Source organism: Mastomys coucha, unplaced genomic scaffold (assembly GCF_008632895.1).
Source record: "Mastomys coucha isolate ucsf_1 unplaced genomic scaffold, UCSF_Mcou_1 pScaffold11, whole genome shotgun sequence".
NCBI lineage: Eukaryota > Metazoa > Chordata > Mammalia > Rodentia > Muridae > Mastomys > Mastomys coucha.
In genome coordinates this window covers 31894045-31918557 of record NW_022196893.1, presented here as the reverse complement: position 1 = coordinate 31918557, position 24513 = coordinate 31894045, and the positions used below count along the sequence as shown (strand labels likewise).

The following is a 24513-nucleotide window of genomic DNA, read 5'->3' as shown; positions in this document are numbered from 1 at the left end:
TACTGAGTTTCATTGTGGGGGATGCAGTGGTTTCAATATGCTTGACTTGTGGGAAGTGGCAGTAGTAGGAAGTATGACCTTATTGGAGGAAGTGTGTCCTTGTTAGAGGAAGTGTGTCACTGTGAAGTTGGGCTTTGTGGTCTCATATATGCTCAAGCTGCCCAGTGTGGCACAGTCTCCTCCCGACTGTCTGTGTGAGACAGTCTTCTGGCAGCCTGTAGAAAAGACCCCCTCCTGGATCAATATGTAGAACTCTCAGTTCCTGCCCCAGCGCCATGTCTGTCTGCCTTGATAATAATGGACTAAACTTCTGAAACAGTAAGCCAGCCTCAGTTAAGTGTTGTTTTTTTTTTCCACACAATGAAGTTTTATTCATCCTCAACAACTAGAGAAAAGCCAGCTCACTGGCGCCTCACTTGAGAATGCCGTCATTTTGAGCTTCTTCCAGTTCTCTTGTCCAACCATCCGTTTCAACTCATCTAGCCTCTTCTTTTCCTCCGCTGCCATTCTCCTCCCCTCTCTGCCCAGGGCTTTAGGTAACTGCAGCACTTGTCACCGTATGCCATGCCTAGGATCAGAGCGGAGTACCAGCTAAACTTGATGAGTGGAGAGACCTGAACCAGGGGCACCATTTTGTCTGTGACCTTTGCACTGGAAGCTCAACTAAGTGTTGTTCTTTATAAGAGTGGCCTTGGTCATAGTGTCTCTTCACAACAATGGAACCCAAACTAAGACAGGGGCAAAGTAGTTTTTCATGGGGATTGGCAGGAAATACGGGTTCTTGCCTTCCTTACTTGGCAGATGCGTTTGGCAATTCCTTGCTTGACTTCCCAGCTTTTGGGGTATTGTGTGTTTGTTTTAACTTAACTTTTTTTTATTGATTATTTGGAAATTTCACACAATGTACCCTGATCCCATTCACTTCCCCTTATGACCTTCCATAAAACAAAAGAAGAAGAAATAGAAAAAAGAAAAAAAAATACCAAGTACAAGTTGTGTTGCCCACATACTCATTGGAACATGGTTCAACTCCCAGTGGCTAGCCCCTCAAAGAAGACTGAGTCCTCCCCACTCCCAACCCTGATAGAAGCCATTAATAGTGAATAGCTTCAGCATCCTTATCACAATTTTGAAAAGTTCTCTTCAATTTGTCCCTGTCTAGACTGTTTCTTTTTGGGAGTGGGGGTTTGAGGCAGAGGGAGAGGTTGTTCTAGAAGCCTTCTAAGTCCCTCATTATCAACGGTGAGACTTCAGTCACCTGTACCTACCACCACAGTGGAAGCTTCCCTGCCTTTGTCTCCAGAAGTCACCCAGATCATGGCCTCCCCCATGGTTTCTGGCTACAGCATGGACCATGGCTTTGAGGTCTGTAGTTTCACCATTCTCCTCTTGAGATTTATCTCTGTTCTGCCATCTTCCTTTCCAATTTTGTGATGATTTGTATGCTTGGCCCAGGTGCCGCACCCACTCTTCTACCTCAGTAAGGTCTACAGTATCAGGGTTAAAGGCCTGATCATGGTCAAGAGGCGTTATGACTTCAGAGAGAGTTTGTGCTTCCTTGCTTGACTTCCCCGCTTTTGGGGTATTGTGACTGACTGAGTATTCAGTCAGTCATTGGCATCTCCTGACTCTGATGTGTTCCAGATTGGTCTCTGCTAAAGTCCGTGGAGAGATCTGAATGCTTTCTTTATTCAGGCATAAAGGTGCCCTAAGAAATAGTTCATTATAGCTAAAATTGAGATTTAACATTGTTTCCTGGCCTCCACAGTGTTTCAATGATCCTAATTGATTTCCTAGCTGTTATTAGCTTGGAATTTTTACAAGGGATGCTGCCTTAGCAGACAGGGAGTCCCAAGAATTAACAATAAAGGCCAGGCATTATTGCCTACTGATTCCTACAAAGAAGCTGCCTTTTCAGACAGGGTATCTCCAGAGTTAGAGATAGAAGTCAAACACTATGGCTATCTGTAAACATAGTTAGAACTCTAAGAGCAGTGCCACACAAGGCAGAACTGCTTTACAAACTAGAGAGTAGTTGAAAAGCTTCCTGAACTAATGTTTGTGTTACAAGCCAAACCATTCCCAGGAGCTGCTAGAATGGGACCTCCTGGTGCTTACCTGCCTCTGACCACAAGAGAGTTTGCTTAGGGCTGCCAAGATAGCCCAGCGGGGAAGAGCACTTCCGAAGGAATATTTACACCTGGCTGTTTGATCTACTGTCTTTGATGTGACCACTACCTGCCTATGTGATCTCTGACATTCGCCCTGTTTCTGTATACTATATAAGCCTGATTCTTATTTTTGTGAAATACATTCAGATAACACACTTTTTGTGTTGTGTCTGTCTGTCACCGCCGAATCCCTTGCCCATCTGGCCAGAACTTTCATCACCCCGCAGAACAAGGGCTCCTCACAAGAAACCCCAGTCCATGGCACCCAGGGAGTGGCACTATTAGGAGGTGTGGCCTTGGTGGAGTAGGAGTGTCACTGTGGGTGTGGGCTTTAACACCCTCATCCCACCTGCCTGGAAGTCAGTCTTCCACTAGCAGCCTTCAGATGAAGATGCAGAACTCTCAACTCTGCCTGCATCATGCCTGCCTGGATGCTGCCATGCTCTCATCTTGATAATGACAGACTGAACCTGTAAGCCTACCTGCCAGCCCCAATTAAATATTGTCCTTCATAAGATTAGCTTCTTGGCCATGATGTTTTGTGCAGGAATAGACACCTTGACTAAGACAAATTCCACGAGTCTACTCTTGGAAAGCATCTTCCTACGGACTTACCCTTCTCTAGTGTTTCTGGGGACACCGTGGGCCCTGTGGACACATTTCCTGCTGCTCCTCTCAGAGCCTCCATGGGTCTCTCAGGCTCCTCAGAGTTGCTTTGCAGTTCAACACAACCATGATCCAGGTGTTTATCCTCGATGGTGTTGACTTATAAGAGGTACCTCTCAGACAGAGGACAGGTAACCAGAATGTTGGTAGGAGCTTGGCCTGAGCCCAGAGCTAGGCTAGCAAAGTTCTCCCCCCAAAAAGATGGTGGCTGAGGTTTTCTAATAGGTCCCTTCCAATCAGTGGGTTTGATCAGTGTGGTATAACTAGAAGAAAATGAGTTACAGTATCTTTTCCTGGTTTTACAGGAGGTCATCCATGTAAAATTGGTGGTTGGCTCTGTTGCTATGTAGACCATTGTTTTGTTTTGTTTTGTTTGTTTTAGAAGTGAGGGGTCCAGGAGGTTCTCCAGACAGAGAGGACTGTCCTGTGTCTATTGGGAAGGTAGCAGGTTTGTCTCCATCCGAGTAGTCATACTTGTTGGGCCCTATTTGGCCCTGGTTTGGGCCTGGTTCGAGTTTTGTTAACTGTCTCAGTCACTTCCATACTGGAGTGACTCAGCACACTGCTTAAACCTGCCTTTGCCTAGCTCCTGCTGACATAGAGTAACTTTGTCGGCTCTGTCAGTCACCCCATCCCCTTGGTCATCTTTCCCCTCCCCGTACATCATCTCACCTTAGCAGAAAACTCCACCTCCTCTCTCAGCCCTTTATAAAGAAAAGATCGATACAATAAAAAATGAGTTCCTGCTTTGACAGACTCCCAGCTGGGTTGGTTATTCTCTGGAAGGCAGGAGATCTGAGCTATGACACTCACCATCTAGCTCAGCCCCGAGAGGCTCGGCTGGACTGGGTTCTCTCCCTCTCACCTAGTTCTTCTGGCAGAGAGCCTGGCAGAATTGGTGCCCTTGTGAGGAGACAACTTCCCCGCCCCCCCCGACAGAAGTTGCTGATGGGCCAATTGGTCTGTAGGTGAGTGTACCCCCATAAATTATGGGGCAGTACTTTTCAGAATCTAACCCCCCCTCAGTCCCTTTATCTTCCTAGTGATCCCTGTAGCAGGGCTCCCTGGTCCTCCAGTGGAGCCCTGCCTTCAAGACCTCTCTCAACCCCCCCAACTGACTCCTTCCAGGTTCCCCCTCAGCAGCTGCTTTCAGAGCGGCCGTCCTATGCAGGGGTGGGAGAACTCCGCTTGGGAGATACTACCCACCTGTTTCCGGTCAATGTTAACCCTGGCAGCAACCAGCCAGTAGCTTGGTATCCCTGGGAAGCCCAAGACCTTAAGGAACTAAAGAAAGCAATGGCAGAGGATGGCCCTCATTCACCCTGGGTAGAGACCATCCTTGAGGGCCTTGCCCACCAGGCCCTCACCCCGAGAGACTGGAAGGAAATGGTCAAGGCTGTGTTCCCCTCACCCATGTTCCTTAAATGGATGGCCTTTTACCAGGAGGAGTGCCGAGTGCAGGGGGAACGGAACCGACATTCCCAGCCCCCAATCCCTATTACCTATGGGATGCTCTCCGGCATGGCCGATCAATTCTCCACAGGCTTCCAACAGGCAGCGGTTCCCTACCAAGACCAGCTACGGGAGCGAGGCTTGGCTGCCTGGAGAAAGCTAGATGAGGGGCCCACAGAGTCCTCAATTTTTGGGATTAAGCAAAAGGCCACTGAAGACCTCGCCTCTTCCATTGATAGGGTACAAAAGAGCTTAAAGAGAAAATTTCCCACAGGGGAGCTCTGATATCGGTTTGCTAGAACATTGGTCTGGGATGGCATGAACACTGACCATAAATTGGCCTATGCTTGGTTACGTAGCACTGTCATGGAAAGATGGATTGTAGCCACCTGAGATGTGGGTACCTCTTCCTTTCAGACTAGAGGTATGGCCTCGGCCCTTAGAGAGGCACAAAAGGAAGAGATGGAGGTTCTTGTAAATACACTGCAACATGCCACCGTTGGCCGAGGGAAGATTTGCTTCGGCTATGGCCGAGAGGGTCATTTCAAAAGGGAATGCCCTAACCTTGTTAGAAAAGATTTTCATCCTTCTGGTGTGATCCCACACGCCACTTGTCTAAGGTGTAAGAAGGGGTTCCATTGGGCCAGAGACTGCAAATCCAAGTTTGATTTTAGGGGACAGACTTTAAACTCCCTCAGGGGCTGTCCCCAGCCCCATTAAACAAGGGGAGATCGGCAGTCAGAGCCCACTGGACTGTCCCACCGATCCCAGGGCAACGGCCTAATATGACCCTCACTATAGGAGACAAGACATTCAGATTCCTCACTGATACTGGGGCTGACAGAACAATATTAAGGAAGGAGGAAATTCCTCATTCCTGGCAGCTGTCTCCAGGCCCTCCACTTCTAGGCGTGGGAGGGCGATCAACCTCTTGGGAAACTGTTAGCTAGTTGCCCTGGGCTGATCACGATGGTAATAGTGGTGAGGTACACCCCTTGTAGTCGCTGGCCTAACTGCTAATCTTTTGGGCCAGGATATCCTTGGAGAATCTGAGACCTTTATTACTACTGATCGTAAGGCCTTTCACCAAGACCTGCTTGACACTGAAGTATGTGAACCACAAGTTGAACAGGGGAGGGCAGTATATCCAAATTACAGGGGAGATCCTTATTTTGAGAAGGCACATAGGCAGTGTTCACAGCTGTACTCCCAATTCTAAAGGCCACTTCTCTATCCCAGGTGTTAAAGATCCAATGGATACCTGGAGATCTTTTATGGATTGAGCAGTGGCCTGTTCCTGCCCAGAAATTACAACAGCTACATTTGTTGGTTCAACAACAGAGGGAGTCAGGACATCTAAGGCTCTCTACCAGTCCCTGGAGCTCCCAGATGTTTGTGATTAAAAAATCCAGTGGTTCATGGAGGTTGTTACAAGACTTAAGGAAGATCAATGAGAGAATGATTCCTTTTGGGACCCCACCCCCCAGAGAGGGCTCCCCTGGATCTCAGTAATCCCCAGTGCCCTTCACTAAACTGTTATAGATATTAAAGATTGTTTTTTTCCATCCCACTCCATCAAGAAGATTCTGAGAAATTTGCCTTCTCGGTGCCCTCCGTTAATTTCAGAGGTCCAGACTTGAGATATGAATGGACTGTTCTTCCTCAGGGCATGGCTAACAGTGCCCCCCCCCATTTGTCAATATTCTATGCTTTCCATTTTTTCCTCCATGTTGACAGATCCAGATATTCTCTTTTATATTTACATAGATGACATTATTTTGGGACATCCTACTTTATCTGGATTACAAAAATGTACAGATAGATGCCTCTCCATCTTACAAGAAAATAACTTCTTGGTTGTCCCTGAAAAGGTTCAAAAGACCCCCCCCCTTTTGAATTCTTGGCTCTATGTTGTCTTTGGATACAGTCTCCCTGGTTAAACCCCAACTTAAGGTTCAATATACTCATACCCTCCCTCAGCTCCAGAAGTTGTTGGGAGAGATTAATTGGATGAGGCCCTGGATCTCTATATCCCCAGAAGAATTAATGCCCTTGTTTGATTTGCTTAAGGGAAAAGACCTTTCCACACCTATTATTTTGTCTGATTGTCATCATGACCTGTTAAAACGGATCCAGTATGCTTTAAGATTCTGCATAACTTAAGAGATATGACCCTCTTTTCCCAATTGTTCTCTGTTTTTCCAGGGGAGACCCTGTGTACTGCCCTTCTCAGCCAAGAGAGAGAGACAGTGCACTAGATTCACCTTTCAGTTGGTGGGGTTCCCCGGGGTTTTTCCATGACTAATAAGATTGCTGATTGTATCATTAAGGGAAGAGATGTTTCGATTCGACTATTTGGAACAGACCCTCAATCTATAGTTGTTCCCCTCAGGATGGCTGATTTTCCCTGACTACAAAGAAACAATGAGTGTATAACCCCTGGCCCTCGAAGGCTTCCTGGGTGAGATTGACTGTCATTTTGGTTGCCATAGATGGATGAGCTCGTTTTCTAGGTTGGAGTGGATGCCTCCCAGACTCTTTTTATCTAAGCCTGATCCTAATTCTCCCATGGTCTTTACTGATGGTGGGCACCACCTGGGATCCTCAGTGGTCATCTATTCCCCTATTGGGGAAAATGACGAACCTGGACCTGTTAGTTCTAAGGTGTATGAGACAGAGGGGTCAGCCCAATTTAAAGAGCTCTTTGCTGTAGTGATGGCATTAGATTCCATCCCTGGTATGGTTAATTTGTTTTCAAATAGTTTAAATGTGGTTAACTTATTTCCCAATTTGCCTGAAGCCCATATTAGGCTAGATTCTAATCCCATATCCCTTTTGATGATTCAAGCATGTACCCTTCTTAGACAAAGACAAAATTCCATTTATTTTTAACACATCAGAGGTCACCAAAATCTCCCAGGCTTTTTGTCAAAGGGAAACAGCCTGGCTCACCAGGTGGCATCTGGACTCCAATGTCACACTGTCTTGCGGGCCACCTGCTTTTACCTCTTGACCCACACTAACTGGAGGGGCCTCTGTTATAGGTTCCCCCATATACCAGTCAAAGATCTTAAAAAGATTGTCCACATGTGCAAATCTTGCCAACCTTTCCTTCAGGTGCCTCCTCTCCAGGCTTTAGGGAGCAACCCCTGTGGACTTCAATCCAACCATTTATGGCAGATAGATGTTTCTCATCATTCTTCTCTTGGAAAGCTTAAATATGTTTTTATATCTGTTGATACCTTTTCCCATGCCTGCTGGGCTTCTGCACATACTGGAGAAAAAGCCAAACATGCTATAAGTCATATTCTCCAATGCTTTGCTATTCTTAGATTGCCTGATCAGACAAAAACTGATAATGGTCCATGCTTTATAAGTCAAGCCTTCTTAGGGTTTGTAGGGATGTGGAAAATTACTCATTCAACAGGGATTCCATATAATCCCAGGGGGCAAGCTATTATAGAATGCTATAAGTCCTTAAGATTCAATTATAAAAACAAAAGAGGGAGTCTCTACCCCCACATGATCAATTGAAAAAGGCACTATTTACCATAAATATTTTAAATTTTTCTAAAGAGGATCCACATCTGTCCCCATTTCAAAAACATTGGTCTTCATTGGTTTCCTACTGCTCCATTTGGGTCAGGTAGAGGGACCCACTGACCAGAACAGTGACAGAAGAGTGGGTCTGGAGAGGGCCAGACCCACTCTTAACAACTAGAAGAGGATTTGGCTGTGTGTTTCCCCCCAAATGAGAAAAGACCAATCTGGATACTGGCCAGAGACATAAAATACTTGCCCCAACAGGGGAATGATGATATTAATCACTCCAGGGAAATTTCCAGCCCTGAGAGTCCTCCTTCTGCTTCCTTCACAGATTTATCAAGAAAAAAGAATGAAGATCCCCCTGTCAATGACAATGAAGATCCTGCAAAAGATTGATGGGGGGATTCAACAATCCAAGAAAACTCAGAGAAGAGGAGGAAAGAGTTTCAAGACAGCCCACTGTGGACTGGCCTCCATGGCTTCCTGTCCTACCTACTTCCCCTTCTTGGTCCCTTTCTCCTTCTCCTTCTCCTTCTCCTTCTCCTTCTCCTTCTCCTTCTCCTTCTCCCTCTCATGGAGGGGCCGTGTTTACTTAATACACAATTTATCCACCAGTGTATAGAGGCAATCAGACTTCATCAGGTCCAGGTTCATTATCAAAGGCTTGCTTCCCGAGAGCCAAGATCAACATATGATTGGCCCTCAGAATATGAGCGACCCTCCCCTGCTCTCCATTTGACAATGACGGGTAAAATCTCGGACATGTTGGGACAACCTATGACAGGTCATGGAGCATGCCCCTTGAGCCAGAGTGACACATGTTATCCAGAGACAGGTAAGATCCCCATGTGGGAGACAACCTAAGACAGGAGCCATGTAACCTGCTCATTACAAAAAAAGGGGGAGATGTTGGGCCATATTTGGCCCTGGTTTGGGCCTTGAGGACAAACCTGAGCCTGGCTTGAGTTTTGTAAACTGTCTCAGTCACTTCCATACTGGAGTGGCAGAGAAGATTGATATAATAAAATGAGTTCCTGCTTTGACAGACTCCCTGCTGGGGTGGTTATTCTCCCCCAGACAGGAGATCTGAACCTCAACACTCACCATCCAGCTCAGCCCTGAGAGGCTTGGCTGGACTAGTTTCTCTCCTCACCTGGTTCTGCCGGCAGAGAGCCCAGCAGAATTGGTGCCCTGTGTGAGAAGACAACCTCCCCATGGAAGTTTGCTCACGGGCCAATCGGTCTGGAGGTGAGTGTACCCCCATAAATTATGGGGCAGTACTTTCCCGAGTCCCTTTATCTTCCTATTGATCCCTGGCTTCCAGAGTCTAAGGTGGGTGGAGCCCTGGCTTGCTGGAGAATGTAATGGTTAGCCTTCTCTCTCGTTTTCTTTTCCACTAGGACATTCATTCTTCCAGTTACCATCTACTTACAATAGGCACGTTGGTCCATTCCTAAATTTTTTCTTTCTCCTGGTTTATTTCCTTTCCTCTCTATTTTCCTAAAAGCAGCAATCACCACACAGGAGTTTCCTTCCCTTCTGTCCTCAACTGAATCTCAATTATTATAATTTAATGAACAATTTCCAAAAGTTGGGACCCATTCATCCCCTTCTGGAGCTTTCTTCTTATCTCTGCAGCCGACTGCATGACAAAGGCAGTAGCAGTGGCTCACTGATCTTGGGGGACATCTAGATCTATGGGGGTAAATATCCCATATGCCTCACAGAGCCTTTTCAGAAACCCAGTGCACGATCCATTGGGTCCCTGAGTAACATGACTTACCTTGGATTGGTGGGTTTTCTGGCTGCCTCTTTTTTTTTTTTTTAAAGATTTTATCTATCTATCTATCTATCTATCTATCTATCTATCTATCTATTTATTTAATATATATGAGTATACTGTAGCTGTACGGATGGTTATGCGCCACCATATGTTTGCTGGGATTTGAACTCAGGACCTTTGGAAGAGACATCAGTGCCCTTAACTGCTGCCATCTCTCCAGCCCTCTGGCTGCCTCTTTTAGCTCCCTAAATGGTGTCAGTCAAAATGTCCAAAGCCCTCTTATCTTCACTGGTGTTGGGTCTCAACTGGCTGGGTAGATGGGAAGATTGGTTCTGTATAGGCTTCACTGTCCACCATGGATACCCTGCAAGGCCTCAGAGCCAGTTTCCTACTTTCAAGCTGGATTCTGTTTAACTCCTCAGCTGTGAATAAGGTGGCCTAGAGTTTCTGGCAGTCATCCCAAGTTGGATGGTGAGTATAAAAGGCAGTTTCTAATAGACTGATAAGGGCCTGTGGCTCTTCAGAGAATGGAGGGCTTGGGGTCTTCCAATTATACAAGTCACTGGCAGAAAACGGGACATAAACCATGAATGGGGGCAAGGGTCTCCTCCCCATCTATTTGTGTATGACCAGAATATGTTGGTGTGCTTCCCTACGGGGAAGAATGGGGCAAGCTCCTGTAGCCTCAGATAATGACCGTCCAGCCTCTTCATATGTGAAGCAACTCCTGGAGTGAAGGGGCTAGGTGTAGTGGAGTTAGCCTCTTGGCTTCCCTCTTAAGGGACTCAGTCCGTCTCTCCTGGCCTCCCATGCTCCTCCCACTGGTCTGGTTGGGATGTAAGGAGGCGGGAATTTCCATCTCCTCAGTCGGAGCAGGAAAAACTGGGGATAATTTTGGTTTCTCTGAATAAGTGGGGGATACGAGGCCAATGGAAAATTATCCTGTCCTAACCTGTCCCTGAACCTAGGACTTGGAAATACACACACACACACACACACACACACACACACACACACTCTGTTGCTCAAGGTTAATAACCAAGTAGTACTGGCTGCATACTCTTCCCCATACCAGCTTCTAAGACCCTATAAAAGCCTGTGCCCACTGCACAGTCCACTGCTTAGAGATCACCACCATTCTGTTTCTCCCCAGTAAATCTCCTGTGGGAGATTTCTTTATTTCTTTCCTTCTTTCCTTCCTTCCTTCCTTCTTTCTTTCTTCCTTTCTTTCTTTTATCTTATTTATTTTGTGTATGTGAGTACACTGTAGCTGTCTTCAGACACACCAGAAGAAGGCATCAGATCCCATTACAGATGGCTATGAGCCACCATGTGGTTGCTGGGAATTGAACCTAAGACCTCTGGAAGATGGCTCTTACCCACTGAGCCATCTCTCCAGCCCCCGGTGTGAGGTTTCTTGTATCGTGTGACTTTGTTGTGTTCCTTAGCTCCCAGTTGCCCAGATAACCTGCACTGGAAAACCTACTCACCAAAAGGACCCTAACTCTCAGGGATAGAACACAAGTTTTCACCTATGGGAGTGGATAAAGAGCAAAGGGAATACCTGTTCCCTTTTATAATCTTTTATTTTTTAAAAATGTTATGTGTATGGGTGTTTTGCCTGAGGTATACCTGTGCACTGTGTGTACCCAGTGCCCGCAGGAGGCCAGAATGGATGTTGAGTCCCTTGGGACTGGCATTATGGACTGACATGAGCTGTCATGTGGGTTCTGGAGATTGAAACCATCTTCTGAAAGAGCAGCCAATGTTCTTGACCTCTGAGCCATCACTCCTGCCCCCTTAAAATTTTATTATTAACTGCATGTGTTGGGGGTGTGTATATGTGAGTGCCTACAGTAGTCAATAGCATTGGATCACTCTTGGCCTGGAGTTACCTAGGTTTTTGAGCAGTTTTTATTGTTTTTTTGTTTGTTTGTTTTGTTTTGCTTCTTTTTTTCTTTCTTTCTTTTTTTTTCGTTTTTCTTTTGGAGACAGGATTTTGTAGTGAGAATGTTGGTTTCTTAAAAAAAAAAAAAAAAAAAAAAAAACAGTTGGGGCTGGAGAGAGATGGCTCAGTGGTTAAGAACACCGACTGCTCTTTCAGAAGTCCTGAGTTCAATTCCCAGGAACCACATGGTGCTCACAACCATCTGTAATGGGATTTGATGCCCTCTTCTGGTGTGTCTGAAGACAGGACCAATGTACTCACATATATAAAATAAATAAATATAAAAAAACAGTTGTGTTATCTGAATATGTGTTTGCTTTAACCCCAGGCATGGGAAAGAGGCTTCTTCACAGTGGGTGGTTACGATTTACCTCATGCACTGCTAGCAGGGGTGTGATCTTTTCTAGCTTCGGATAGTTTAATTTTGGGGACTCTGGATAGGATCCAAAGGGGAGAGACCCTGAATGGGCCTGTGGCAGCTCTCCCCTATTCCCCCGCGCCAATGGTCCCTGCCATTGCATCTGCTAGATTGCTAGTTTGCAGGATATTCTAACAGAGATTGGACTTGACACAAGGAACCGCATGCCCCAATCAAGCAGGACATAGCCTAAAGAGGTCTATGCTCCCTTCCCCCTCGAGTCTTCACGTTGTAGCTAGTGTTGGGGGTTTGGAAGGGATTAGGGTGGAATAAGGGGTGGAAGGATGGTAGATATAAGAATCCAATAAACTAGCTAAATTTCTCTGTGTGGCCTTGGCTGCCCTGGAATTTACTCTGTAGTCCAGGTTGTTCTTGAACTCAGATCCACCTGCATCTGCCCCCCATGTGCTGGGATTAATGGTGCCACCATGGTCAGACTCAGTATTTGTTCTTAACCACTTAGCCATCTCTCCGGCCTTTGCCCTTTTTCCTTTTCTTTCTTTTTCCTTTTGGAGACAGAGTCTCACTCTAGAGTGTGGGCTAGCCACCAACTTCTTATTCAGCCTAGGCTGGCCTTGCGAGTACTCATGATCCTCATGCTCATTTTCTTAAGTGCTGGAATTACAGGCATATGCTACAAGGTCTGGCCTTTTACCTGTTCTTTTTTTTTTTTTTTTTTTTAAACACAGCATCTATGGAGCCCTTGTAGACCAGGGTGGCCTCAAACTCACAGATTCTCCTGTGTCTGCCTCCTGGATTCTGGGATTAAAGATGTGAGCCACCACACTAAGTAATTTCCCCTATCTCTTCGGAGGTAGAAATTCAGTGGGAGAAGTAGTTATATACAAATATAAGTGAAAGCAGACTGTACAGTTATTGTGTTGGGATAAAAGAATGAAGCACACTTTTGCAGTGTGGAGTCATGTTTATTATGCCAGTTTGGCTCTAGCCAACCTAAGCCCTCAGCCTGTTTTCTGTTTGGTAAAATAAGTGACATTTACCTTTAGAATTTTCTTTTAAGATGGGCGACAGAGGCAGGCAGATCCTTTGAGTTCAAGGCCAGCCTGGTGACCTACAGCCAGCCACTGGTGATATACAGAGCCAAGACAGCCAAGGCTACAAGAAGAACCCTGTCTTGACAAACAAACAACAGCTAGAGATGCTAGGTTGACTGCTACGTAGTCTAGACTGACCTTGAACTTGTGGAGATCCTTCTGCCTCAGCCTACCAAGTGCTAGGGTTTTAGGAGCACACTACAATGCCCTTTTAGTGATCTAATTACATCCCTGTCTTGAGGACTTCTGTAAGACTGTTCATAGCATGCCAGTGCCTAATTTTAAAAATGGCTGTAGTTACTTAATCCTCAACAGCAAGGCGGAGTTGGTAAGATTTCACCCTCTGCTCCAGGGTCTTCATCATCTAGCCCTGGCTCTCACCTGGAAATCAGATCTGCCTGCCTCTTGTCTCCGGAGTGCTAGGATCAAAGGCATGAGCCACCATGCCTGGCTATGGTTTCTTTACTTACAATTTAGTACATTCAGTCTATTGGAGATTACTCTTATCAAACTATAAAGATGCCAGCCCTGATCTTTCCCCAGCAGTCATTCATCACTGCCTAAAACAAACTAAAAACAAATCAAAGAACCAACCAAACAGAAACAAAACAACAAAAAACAATAAGCAAGGAGTGGCGTGGATGCTTTTAATCCTGGCACACAGGCTGGCGCTGTAGATCTCTCAGTTCTGGGTCAGCTAAAGCTACCTAGAGGCCCCTGCCTCAAACAACATCAACAAAAACGCCAACAGTTTTTCCTGTTTCCCGCGCGAATGCATTAGGGAGAAGGGTGAAGGCAAATGTGGAAAGTTTAGGACGGGACACAAGGAAACGACGGAAAGGTACAACCGCAGCTCCGCTTGACCGTCAGGACCAGGAGCCTGCCACACCGGGTTCACAACTTCCGGGGGCGGAAGCCTTCGCATCGGTAGCCTATCACCGCTGCGGAGGCAGAGCCAGTTCTTCTCTCATTGGTAAGTGCCCGGTGACGTCACGCCAGGTTTGCAGCGGACGTCCTGATTGGTTGGCGCTTCGAGTCCACGCTTCCAGGCGGTCGTGGGGACCGAGGAGGGCGTGCGGGCAGCTCCGCAGATCCTCGGGTTGGTTCTGAGGGCGGAGGAGGGGGGAGAGTCGGTGACCGGAAGTCATCTAACTGACCGGAAGAGGGGCCTGAGGGAAGGTGCGGATGCCCGGAGGGAGGAGCTTTGCGCGGAGGGGAAGGGGGCGGAGGGGGACGCGCGGAGCCGCGGGCGTGCTGCGCGTCTCCGCTCGGAGGCTGAGCGGAGGACCCTGAGCGGCCGGTGGGCGTCGGAGAGCCCGAGTCCGACTGAGCTCCGGCGGGACCCGGCACCTCACGCCCCCCCCGAGAGCCGAACCGGAGGGATTCCTGCCACCGGGGCACCCCCGTGGGTCGGCTGGGTTTGTAGCTGACTACACTGTGCGGTCTCTGCCGGGGAAGAGTTACGCTCCGCGCCTTTGTACAGGAGCCAGCGCCAGCTGGGGCAAGGAAGGAGCCGGGATGGCCTGGGCTCTGAAGCTGCCGCTAGCTGACGAAGTGATCGAGTCCGGGCTGGTGCAGGACTTTGATGCTAGCCTGTCGGGCATTGGCCAGGAACTGGGTGCCGGTGCTTATAGTATGAGGTGAGTGAGACTCCCCCCCCCACCCCCCGAGACCTTCTCACTTACAAAGGCAGGATCTTGAGAAGCGGGCGGGCGGCTGTACAGTTTAAGAAAACCGCCGGCAGCGTGGTGGTTTGAGTAGTAGTGGTATGGGAGGGCTGGAAAAAGACTCTAGGAAGAGTCAACTCCTGCCATCCAGATGGTGTGGGAGACTTGGGCACTGGCTGTGTGTGTATGCCAAGGTTGACTACTTGCTGGGAAGAGATTCGAGACCTTGGGCAAGAAGTCCACAAACAGCTGTCTCTTACAGCAGGCTTGTTTTAAGGTTTTCTTCCAGGGTTTCTGTCTTTGGAAACTTGAGCTGAAAATGTCTAAAAAATGACAAAGAAAGACATGTGTACTAGTGCTCAACTGAGATACCAGCACCCCAGTACTCAGCAAGTGGGGGATTAGGAGTTCAAGACCATGCTTGGCTACGTAGTAAGACCAGCATGGGCTACATGAGATTCTGCCTTTAAAAAAAAAAACGGCAACGATAATGTTTCGATGTTCCTAGACACCTATGCATCAGGCAGAAATATCCTTTTGTTAGGGAAGAAGGGTGGAGAATACTGCCCTACATTGCTGGAGCAGCTGGAGGGGTTTTCTTCCCCTCAGGAATCGCAGCTTAGGTAAAGCTGGGATTTTTATTTTATCTTATTTTTTTTCCCAGACAGGGTTTCTCTATGTAGCCCTGGTTGTTCTGGAACTCTGTAGCCCAGGTTGGCCTCGATCTCAGAGATCTGCCTGCCTCTGCCTCCTAAGCGCTGAGATTAAAGGTGTGCACCACCACAACCCAGCTTAAAGCTGGATTTTTGACTGTGCCACAGAAAAAGGATTCAGGATAAGTTACTATGAAGCAGAGTTGAAGTTTATTAAAAGGTCTTCAACATCCCTGGGGACTTAGGCAAAATGAGGTGTGCTCAGGAAAGAGAGGTGTACGGAGAGTGGGGTTCAGGCTTCTCAGAGGGACCATAACTCTTTTAGAGTAACTCTATTAAGTGTTTTTGGTAGCACCTGAAGTTGTACTTAACAGAATTTTTGAGAAACCTTGTAAACAGGTTCTGGGCCATGCATGGGATTACTCTTAGGTCCCAAAGGTTTCGGAAATTAAGATGTTTTTCACTGTAAACAAAAATCTAGCCTTGTTTTGGGGATTCACAAAAAATATCTGTGAAAGTAGGAAGGCTGTATTTGAAGGAAATGTAGGCTCAGGTCTTAAACATGGCCCATTACTATTTTAACATTCTTCCCTATATAAAAGAATTTTATTTGTTGTTAGTCTTCATACAAAATAGATGTTGGAATTTCCCCCTCCCATTTGTGTGTGCATCCTTGAGCGCATGTGTGATTTTGTTCTCCCACCAGGTGGATTCTAGGGTGGAACTCAGACTCTCAGTCTTGGTGGCAAGGTTTGAATCATCAACTAAATGATCTTTAGCCACACTTCTTTTTTCTTCCCATTTTCTTATAAGTTTTTTTTTTTAAGTGAGGTTTTCGTTTTTTTTTTTTTTTTTTTTTCCCCCCCGAGACAGGGTTTCTCTGTGTAGCCCTGGCTGTCCTGGAACTCACTCTGTAGACCAGGCTGGCCTTGAACGCAGAAATCCGCCTGCCTCTGCCTCCCAAGTGCTGGGATTAAAGGCGTGCACCATCACCGCCCAGCTTCCTATAAGTTTTATTGTCTTTCTCTCCTGTTGTAATTCCCCCCTTGGAGACTTTTAAGGCTAAAAATCTGTTTTCTAGAACTGCTTTGGTGTTGGATAATGATGCACACCCTATGTATGCAGCAACTATGAGTCTCAACCTGTCCAACCTAAAGAGAACGTGAGAAAGCTCAAGCTTGGAGGCAGTTTTTGGAAATCTGGAATAGAGGGTGTAGTTAGGACATCAGACCACATAGCAGTGCAGCCAGTACAGCATACATGTATGTGCATGCACACAAAATCTTATACATGCATGTGCACGCACACAAAATCTTTTAAGGTTTATCTTTTATACAGTCTTTTTTAAAAAAAAAAAGTTAATCAGACTTTTTGTGATGTGCTTAAGCTTGATTGTGTCCTGACTTTTCTATTTCTATTTTTCCTATTTTGAAAAATTTTTAGGGTCAAATTATGATCTAAAATCTTTTTTGCCAGTGATGGTGACACATGTCTTCAATCCCAGCACTTAGGAGGCAAAGGCAGGTGTGTCTCTGTTAGTTTGAGGCCAGCCTAGTCTACAGAGTGAGTTGCAGAGTGTGTAGCCAGGGCTACACAGAGAAACCCTGTCTCAAAAAATAAATAAATAAATAAATAACCCCCCCAAAAAACAACAACTGTGTCTTAGCCAGGGTTTCTGTTCCTGCACAAATATCATGACCAAGAAGCAAGTCAAGAGGAAAGGGTTTATTCAGCTTACACTTCCACATTGCTGTTCATCACCAAAGAAGTCAGGACTGGAATTCAAGCAGGTCAGGAAGCAGGAGCTGATGCAGAAGCCATGGAGGGATGTTCCTTACTGGCTTGCTTCCCCTGGCTTGCTCAGCTTGCTCTCTTATAGTATCCAAGACTACCAGCCCAGGAATGGCACCACCCACAAGGGGCCCTACCCCCTTGATCACTAATTGAGAAAATGCCCCACAGCTGGATCTCATGGAGGTATTTCCTCAACTGAGGCTCCTCTCTCTGATAAATGCAGCTTGTGTCAAGTTGACACAAAACCAGCCAGTACAACCCTAAATAAATAAAATCCCTTTTTAGGTCTGGGAAGATTCCCAGTGGATCCTGCCTTATAAGCACCTACTGTATAAGAGCATCTAAGTTTGAATCCCCAGCAACCCCATGAAAAAGCCAGGAATAGCTGCCCCGTGCACTCCTTACTCCACCATAGCTGCCCTGTGCACTTTTTACCCCTAGGATCCCTGTGGTTCACGGCCTAGCATGCCTCTCTGGAGAAACTGTTTAGTGAAAAGACCCTGTCTCAAAGGGTAAGACAGTGGTAGAGCAGGACCTGCCCTCAGAGCATGATCTCTGCCCTCACACACATGCACACATGAGATGTCCCTTCTCATCTAAACACGTTTTCTCTGTAACCTTCTTTACCAAAGGTACCAAAGTTACATTTGTAACTTCCTATATCTCTTTAAAAAATTATTTATGTGCATGGGTAAAGAAGAAAAGTTAAATGCAAGATAAAGAAGACAAAACAATCATGAACTTGTGAGGCTTTTTGACCTAAAAAGAAGTTTTAAGGTGCAACACTATAACAAACTAAATTGGGGTCTCATAGTTACTAGAAAACAAATGTAGATTCCTGTTGGCTATCAAAACTGTCAGTCCCTGGAATATTTAACTTTCAAACTCCGTGAATATGGTCATGTTATCCTTCCCCCTACTGCGGCGCCTAATAGTGATGCCACTGGTGGTGCCATCGGGTGGCTGTGTTTGAATGGAGTTGGTAGTCTGGTAAGAGCTGATCCAGTAAGGTATGCACATAAAAGTAGGCTTATTCTAGGTAAGCCTTGGCTGATTCTTATTTCTTCCATTAAACATTTAATACTGTATAAGCTGTCCGGAAGTAAATTTGTATCTGACTCGGTCAGGGTTTGTTGTTGTTGTGGTTGTTGTTGTTAATTGGGATCTCAGGTAACCCAGGCTAGCTTCCAACTTGTGTAGCTGAGGATGACCTTGAACTTCTCATTTTGTTTTTTGTTTTTTATTTTTTCAAGACGGGGTTTCTTTGTGTAGCCCTAGTTGTTCTGTAGTTCAGGCTGGCCTTGAGCTCATAAAATTCCACCTGCTTCTGCAAGTTTTGGGATTACAGGCCTGTGTCACCACACCCAGGCTATGTGGTACTAGGGACCAAGTACTCTATCAACTATATTCCAAGTCCCTTAGTGTCTGTCTGTCTGCCTGTCTGTCTGTCTGTCTTTCTATCTGTCTGTCTGTTCCTATCTCTCTCTGTGTGTCTGTCTCTGTCTGTGTGTTTCTTTGTCTCGTGTGTGCTTATGTGTGTTCATGTGTGGTATGCATGCACATATGTGTAGTAGGGGTGTGCGTGTACATGCATGTGGAGGCCAGAGGTTGATGTCAGATATTTCCTTCATGGAAATCAGAAGATGTCGGATCCCCTAGGACTGGAGTTCCAGAGGATTGTGAGCCACCATGTGGGAGCAGGGACTTAAACTCAGGACAGCCAGTGCTCTTGCACACAGGCCTTCCCTCCAGCCCAGGTCTTGTCTTTCACTGTGCATAGGCTTCTTAGTTTTTGGAGTTCCACTTGTCAGTTGTCCTTACATCTTAGGAGATGGAGTCCTTTCCTGTACCTCCATCATGTAGGACAGTGTTTTATTTTATTCTGGCAGTTTCAGTGCTTCAGGGTTAGGGCTCGAGCCAGTTGGAGTTAGTTTTTGTGCAATGTGATGGTTTCCTGTCTGATTTCATCTGCCTGTGAACAGCCCGTTCTCCCCTCCATGACGATGCTTTCTCTTCTCCACATATCTTTAGCCTCATTGGCGACATTAAGTAGCCGATGTTATGTCTGCTTATGCTTACGTCTTCAGTTCTGTTCTGTTGGTATACATGTCTGCTTTGTGTCAGAGCCATGTTAGTTTTATTCCTGTGGCTCTGTATTGTATCTTAAGATCTAAAGGAATCCCCCTCCCCCAGCACTGTTCTGTTTGTTCAGGATTGTTTTGGCTGTCTGAGATCTTCTGAGGTTGCACATAAATTTTAGGATAGTTTTTGTGTGTGTGTGTGTGTGTGTGTGTGTGTGTGTGTGTGTGTGTGTAAAGAGTGAGATGGGGATTTTGATTGGGATTGAATTGAATATGTACACTGTCATTTTCACAATGTTGATTCCCAATCCACAAGCATGGAATGTCCCTCCATTTTCTAGTGTCTTTATACCTTCAGAGGTTTAAAGTTTCCAGTGTTGAGGTCCTGCATTCATTCCTTGGTTAGGTTTATTTCTAGATACTTTATTTTCTTTGAATCTGTTGTGGATGGGAATGTGTCCACGATCTCCTCCTCTGTATATTTTTTGTTGGTGTATAGAAAAGCCAATGATTTGCACAAGTTGACTCTGTATCCTGCCACGTCCCTGAATTTGTTTGTTGTTTCTAGAAGTTTTCTGGCAGACTTTTGGGATCCCACTTTCAGGGATGGGTTGGTGACCTCCTGCCGTGTTGCTCCAGCTAGTGCGTGCTTACAATGCAGAGCTGAAAAGGAATGAGATAGTGGGTGTCTGTCCTGTCCTGACTTCCATGGCAACAGCAGTTCTCAATCTGTGGGTTGCAACCCCAATATCAGATACTTACATTCTGATTTACAACAGCAGCAACATTACAGTTATGAGGTAGCATCAAAATAAGTTTATGGCTGGGGATCAGTGCAGCTTGAAGGAGCTGTAGTAAAGGGCTGCAGCTTTAGGAAGGTTGAGAGCCACTGATCGAGGATGCAGCTGGCTGTGGGTTTCTGGTATATAGCTTTTATTGTGTTGTGGCATGGTCCCTCTAACCCTACATTTCTAGGACTTTTATCATCAAGGTATGCTGGATTTTATAAAAGGCTTTTTCTGCTTCTTTTGAGATAATTATGTGATTTTTGTCTTTAGGCCATTAATGTAGTTTATTACATTTATTGACATGTATATGTTGAACCATCCCTGAATTTCAAGGATAAAGCCAACTTGATCATGGTGTATAATTTTTTGGATGTTTGTCTGTATTCTGTTTGGAAGTATTTTATTGTGCATTTTTGAGTCTTTGTTCATCAGCGATATGGGCCTGTAGTTTTCTTTGCTGTGTCTGCCCCTAGTGTAAGTATTAGATTGATACAGCAGGAGTCTGAGAATGCACCTTCTGTTTCTACCTCTATTCTTAATAGTTTAAATAGCTACAGCTAGTCTTCCTGGTAGAATTCTGCTGTGAATCCATCTGGCCCCGAATGCTTTTTCTTTTTTAGCTGGAAGGTTTTTTTATTGCTGTTTCAATCCCCTCATTTGTTGTGGGTCTGTTTAGGTTGTTGACTTTTTGGTTTCCCTTTGGTGGTTTGAGCCTAGAAATCCATTTCTGTTACGTTTTACTGCTTAATTGGAATACAAGCTTTATTTGTTTGTTTGTTTGCTTATTTAGCTTTTTGAGAAAGGTTTTCTCTGTGTAATAGCCCTGGCTGTCCTCGAACTCACTCTAGACCAGGCTGGTGACACACTCACAGAGAGCTGCCTGCCTCTGCCTCCTAAGTGCTGGAATTAAGGTGTGTGCCACCATGAGCAGCCTGAGTGCAAGTTTAAAAACAATCCTGGGTAGTTTCTGAATTTCTTTGACGTCTATTGTAGTGTTTCTCTGTTAGTTTCTGACTCTGTTAATTTGAGTCCTCTATTTCTTTTCATTTACTTGGGCCAAGGGTCTGTAGAATTTGTTTATCTTCCCAAAGAAAAGACTCTTTGGATTGTTTTCTTTGTTTCTGGTTTTGTTTTGTTTTTTTATTTCTACTTGGTTATTTCTTGCCATCAACTGAGCTTGTATTTGTTTTTTTTTTTTTCCTAGCTTTTTGAATTGCAACATTAAGCCGTTTATTTGTGCTCTTTCTGATTTTTTTTTTTTTTTTTTTTTTTTTTTTTTTTTTTTTTTTTTATGGGTGTCGGGTGGGAATTGAGACAGTGTTTCTCTGTGTAGTCTTGGCTGGTCTGGAACTCCCTCTGTATACCGGTCTGCCTCTAACTCAGAGATCCACCTGATGCTGGGATTAAAGACACGCACTACCGCCACCTAGCTGTAAATTATTTCTTAAACCGCTATGTTTTAGGGATATTTTGTTCTTTATTAAGATAGCTGATAAACCTCTATAGAGTTCTTTGCTCCCAACAAAACCTGATAGTGGTGATGAATGAATATACAGTGGAAGATACTAAGGTATGTGAGCATATGCTTACATGCACACACACAGAGAACATGGTATATTTTTAAAAGTCTTATGTTATTTAAGGAATTAAAACACGTAACATATCATAACATAGTCTAACAATTCAACTTATGTTACTTATTAAATGTTGATGTGTTTGAGATTGTACAACATGGTTTCCCTATGTAATTCAGGCTGCCCTCAATCTGTGACCTACTTACTCCAAGCCTCCCTGAACACTCAGGCTAATGGGCAAACCTCAATGTCTGGCCTATATTATCTTTTGTTTCATTTTGGTGTTAAGTGTTTTTGAGACAAGGTCTTAGGTAGCTTCCAGCTTAGCTTCCAAAGGCTGGCTTTGAGCTGGCCTTGCTGCATCTGCTGCGGGTGGGACTGTAGTGTGAGTCATGCCCAGCTTATCTTTTAAAAGAACAAATTAATGCTATAACCATGTTGCCAACAATAAAATATATTTTTTCCTTGCTAAAGAAATCGTTTTAAAGAGTTTGAACATTATGGTAGGTACCTTTCTTTCTTACTCATTTATGTTGCCTATTAATAGTTTTTCTTCTATAAAATGATCTTGACAGAAAACATAGAAGAAAAACAGGAATGGAGAGATCCTGTCTACTTCATATTAATTAGTAATTATATCAGAATGAGCCTGTGCCATAGGTCTCAGGACATTGTGGGTTTCAGCTTCAGCACATTCTGAGATGTGTGTGTGTGTGTGGTATTTATGCATACATATGATAGTGTATGTGTTGTGTATGTACATGCTTGTGTGAGTGTGGTGTCTGTGGTGTGTGTGGGATCTGGTGGGTATGTACATGCATGTGTGAGTGTGGTGTATATGTATGTGCATGCATGTGTAGTGGCTATTCCTGGTTGTCAGCTTGTCTATATCTGGAATGAACTACAATACAGAATTGGAAGGCTCACCTGTGGTCCCGAGCTTGAGGCTGGGAGATATAAGTTTCTGACCTGGATCTTGGCATGGAGATCTTGAGGCATAGTGGCTATGGATCCCAGGAGACTAAGGCAAGGAGATCCCTGAGTTCAAGGTCATCTGAACAAAGCAAGTCTCAGATCCAGGCCTGGTGGTACACACTTTTAATCTGGGCCATGCCTTCTGCTGGAGACCTACCTAAGGATATTGGAAGAAGGAAGATTGTCTCTTCTTTGCCTGCTTATCTTGTGGGCAGTAAGTCATCAACAAATTCCCTTACTATATAGAGACTACCCATAAGTTCTGTGACTCTAGAGAACTCTGGCTAATACAGTGGGTATGTATGTAGTGTGTATATATGTAAATATATGTTCTGTATTCTTTTTCAGTACTGTTGCTTTTTAAGAAAAGTTTCCTTTTTTATACTTGTAGTTGGTGAGTGCTCTGTCCAGTTTTTAACTACCCTCTGATTTCTTTGTATCAGATAATGTGTACCTGTGGAATTTGTTTCTTGAGAAATGGGCAGCTAAGTGAGGCAGGTGGCTCTCCCATGTTAGTTTTGGCTTCCTTGAGGACTGGCTTCCTTGAGGACTGGCTTCCTTGAGGACTGGCTTCCTTGAGGACTGGCTTCCTTGAGGACTGGCTGTTGTCAGCCTTGTTCCAGGTGTCTTTCCACCTGTCTCTCTTTTTAGAAGAGAGTGTCTTCTCAGTTCCCTGAAGGGAAAAGGTCGTGGCATAGTTAAGAGCAGAGACCAGTCATTGCCTTAGAGCAAGAGAGCAATGTGTATGTCTGCAGAGGGTGCAGCAGCCTCCGTAGTGTGCTAGCTTACTGTCACTCCCATGCTTCTCTCACACGCTGGACTTCACAGCCATGTTTTTCACAACAGGGTTTCTTGTATCCCAGTGTGGCCATGTGCTTCCTGTGTAGCTGAGGATCATCCATTTGTCTATCTGTGTGGTGTGTTTATGTTTGGTGGCAAGTGCTTTTATCCACTGAACCATATCACTGCGTCTGAACCTCCTGCCTTTACCCCCAACATGTAGGATTAAATGGCTGATCTGCCATGCCTGGTTGATGCCGGGATACAGATCATGTGCTGAGTCTTATGTATGCAAGCACTGTACCAATTTCTCTGCATCTCTAGCATTCAGTTTATCTTTTTACCAATCGAGCTTTCTATACGTTTATGTTTTGTTAAAGACAGGCCAAATTGGCTGGGCATGGTAGTGAATGAACACCTTTAATCCCAGCACTTGGAAAGCAAAGGCAGGTGGATTGTTGCAAGTTCAAAGTTAGTCTGTTCTACAGAGTGAGTTCAGGACATCCAGAGCTGTGTAGAGAGACTCTATCTTTAAAACAAACAAATAAAAAAATCCCAATACCCCCCCAAAACCCATTCCTCCTAAAAAATTGATGTGCCAAATTGACAACAGTGTACATCACACTGGTTCTGCAGAATTGAAGCAGAAATATCATGTCCCATCAATAATACACAGTAAGCACAGAGAAGTCAGCCCTTTAGATCCCGTCATTGAAGTGAACTCAATGAATGAAGCAATTTAATACAATAGAATGTTTCCTGACACTGAGAAACTACCAAGTCCTCAGGATGGGTTTCCTAACTTGTAGTCAGCTTCCCCTTGAGGGAGAGCAGGCTTTCTCGTTGCATCGGCACATATTAATTACACATGACCATGGGTTTCGTATGACATGCTCCTGATAACTTTTGTCCTGCATTACTCTGCTCCCACTGATCCTTTCTCTTTCCAACTTGTCCTTCTACTTTTGTGTCATGTGTATGAGTGTGTGACAAGGACTGGGTGTTCTGGTCACTGTTGCTGTTTGACAGGACACCGTGACCAAAGCAACTGGAGGAAGAAAGGGTGTACTTGGCTTCTGCTACTCAGGGCAGGAACCTGGAGGCAGAAGCTGATGCAGAGGCCATGGAGGGTGCTGCTTAGTGATTTGCTCCCCATAACTTG

The 24513-nt window shown here is 45.2% G+C and overlaps 1 protein-coding gene and 1 pseudogene across 4 annotated transcripts in view; one reads left to right on the top strand and one right to left on the bottom strand.

Moving 5' to 3' along the window:
* Positions 1-412: 412 nt before the first annotated feature.
* LOC116082161 lies at positions 413-632 on the bottom strand (annotated as a pseudogene).
* A 13427-nt stretch (positions 633-14059) lies between these two features.
* Positions 14060-24513, top strand: part of Tfcp2 (transcription factor CP2) — a 42375-nt gene continuing 31921 nt past the window's right edge. For 2 of the 4 annotated variants that reach the window (XM_031355998.1, XM_031355991.1), the window contains exon 1: positions 14226-14679. In XM_031355998.1, the coding sequence (XP_031211858.1) occupies positions 14558-14679 (122 nt within the window). In that variant the 5' untranslated portion in view covers positions 14226-14557. The other 2 variants (XM_031355987.1, XM_031355977.1) reach the window with 2 other exon arrangements.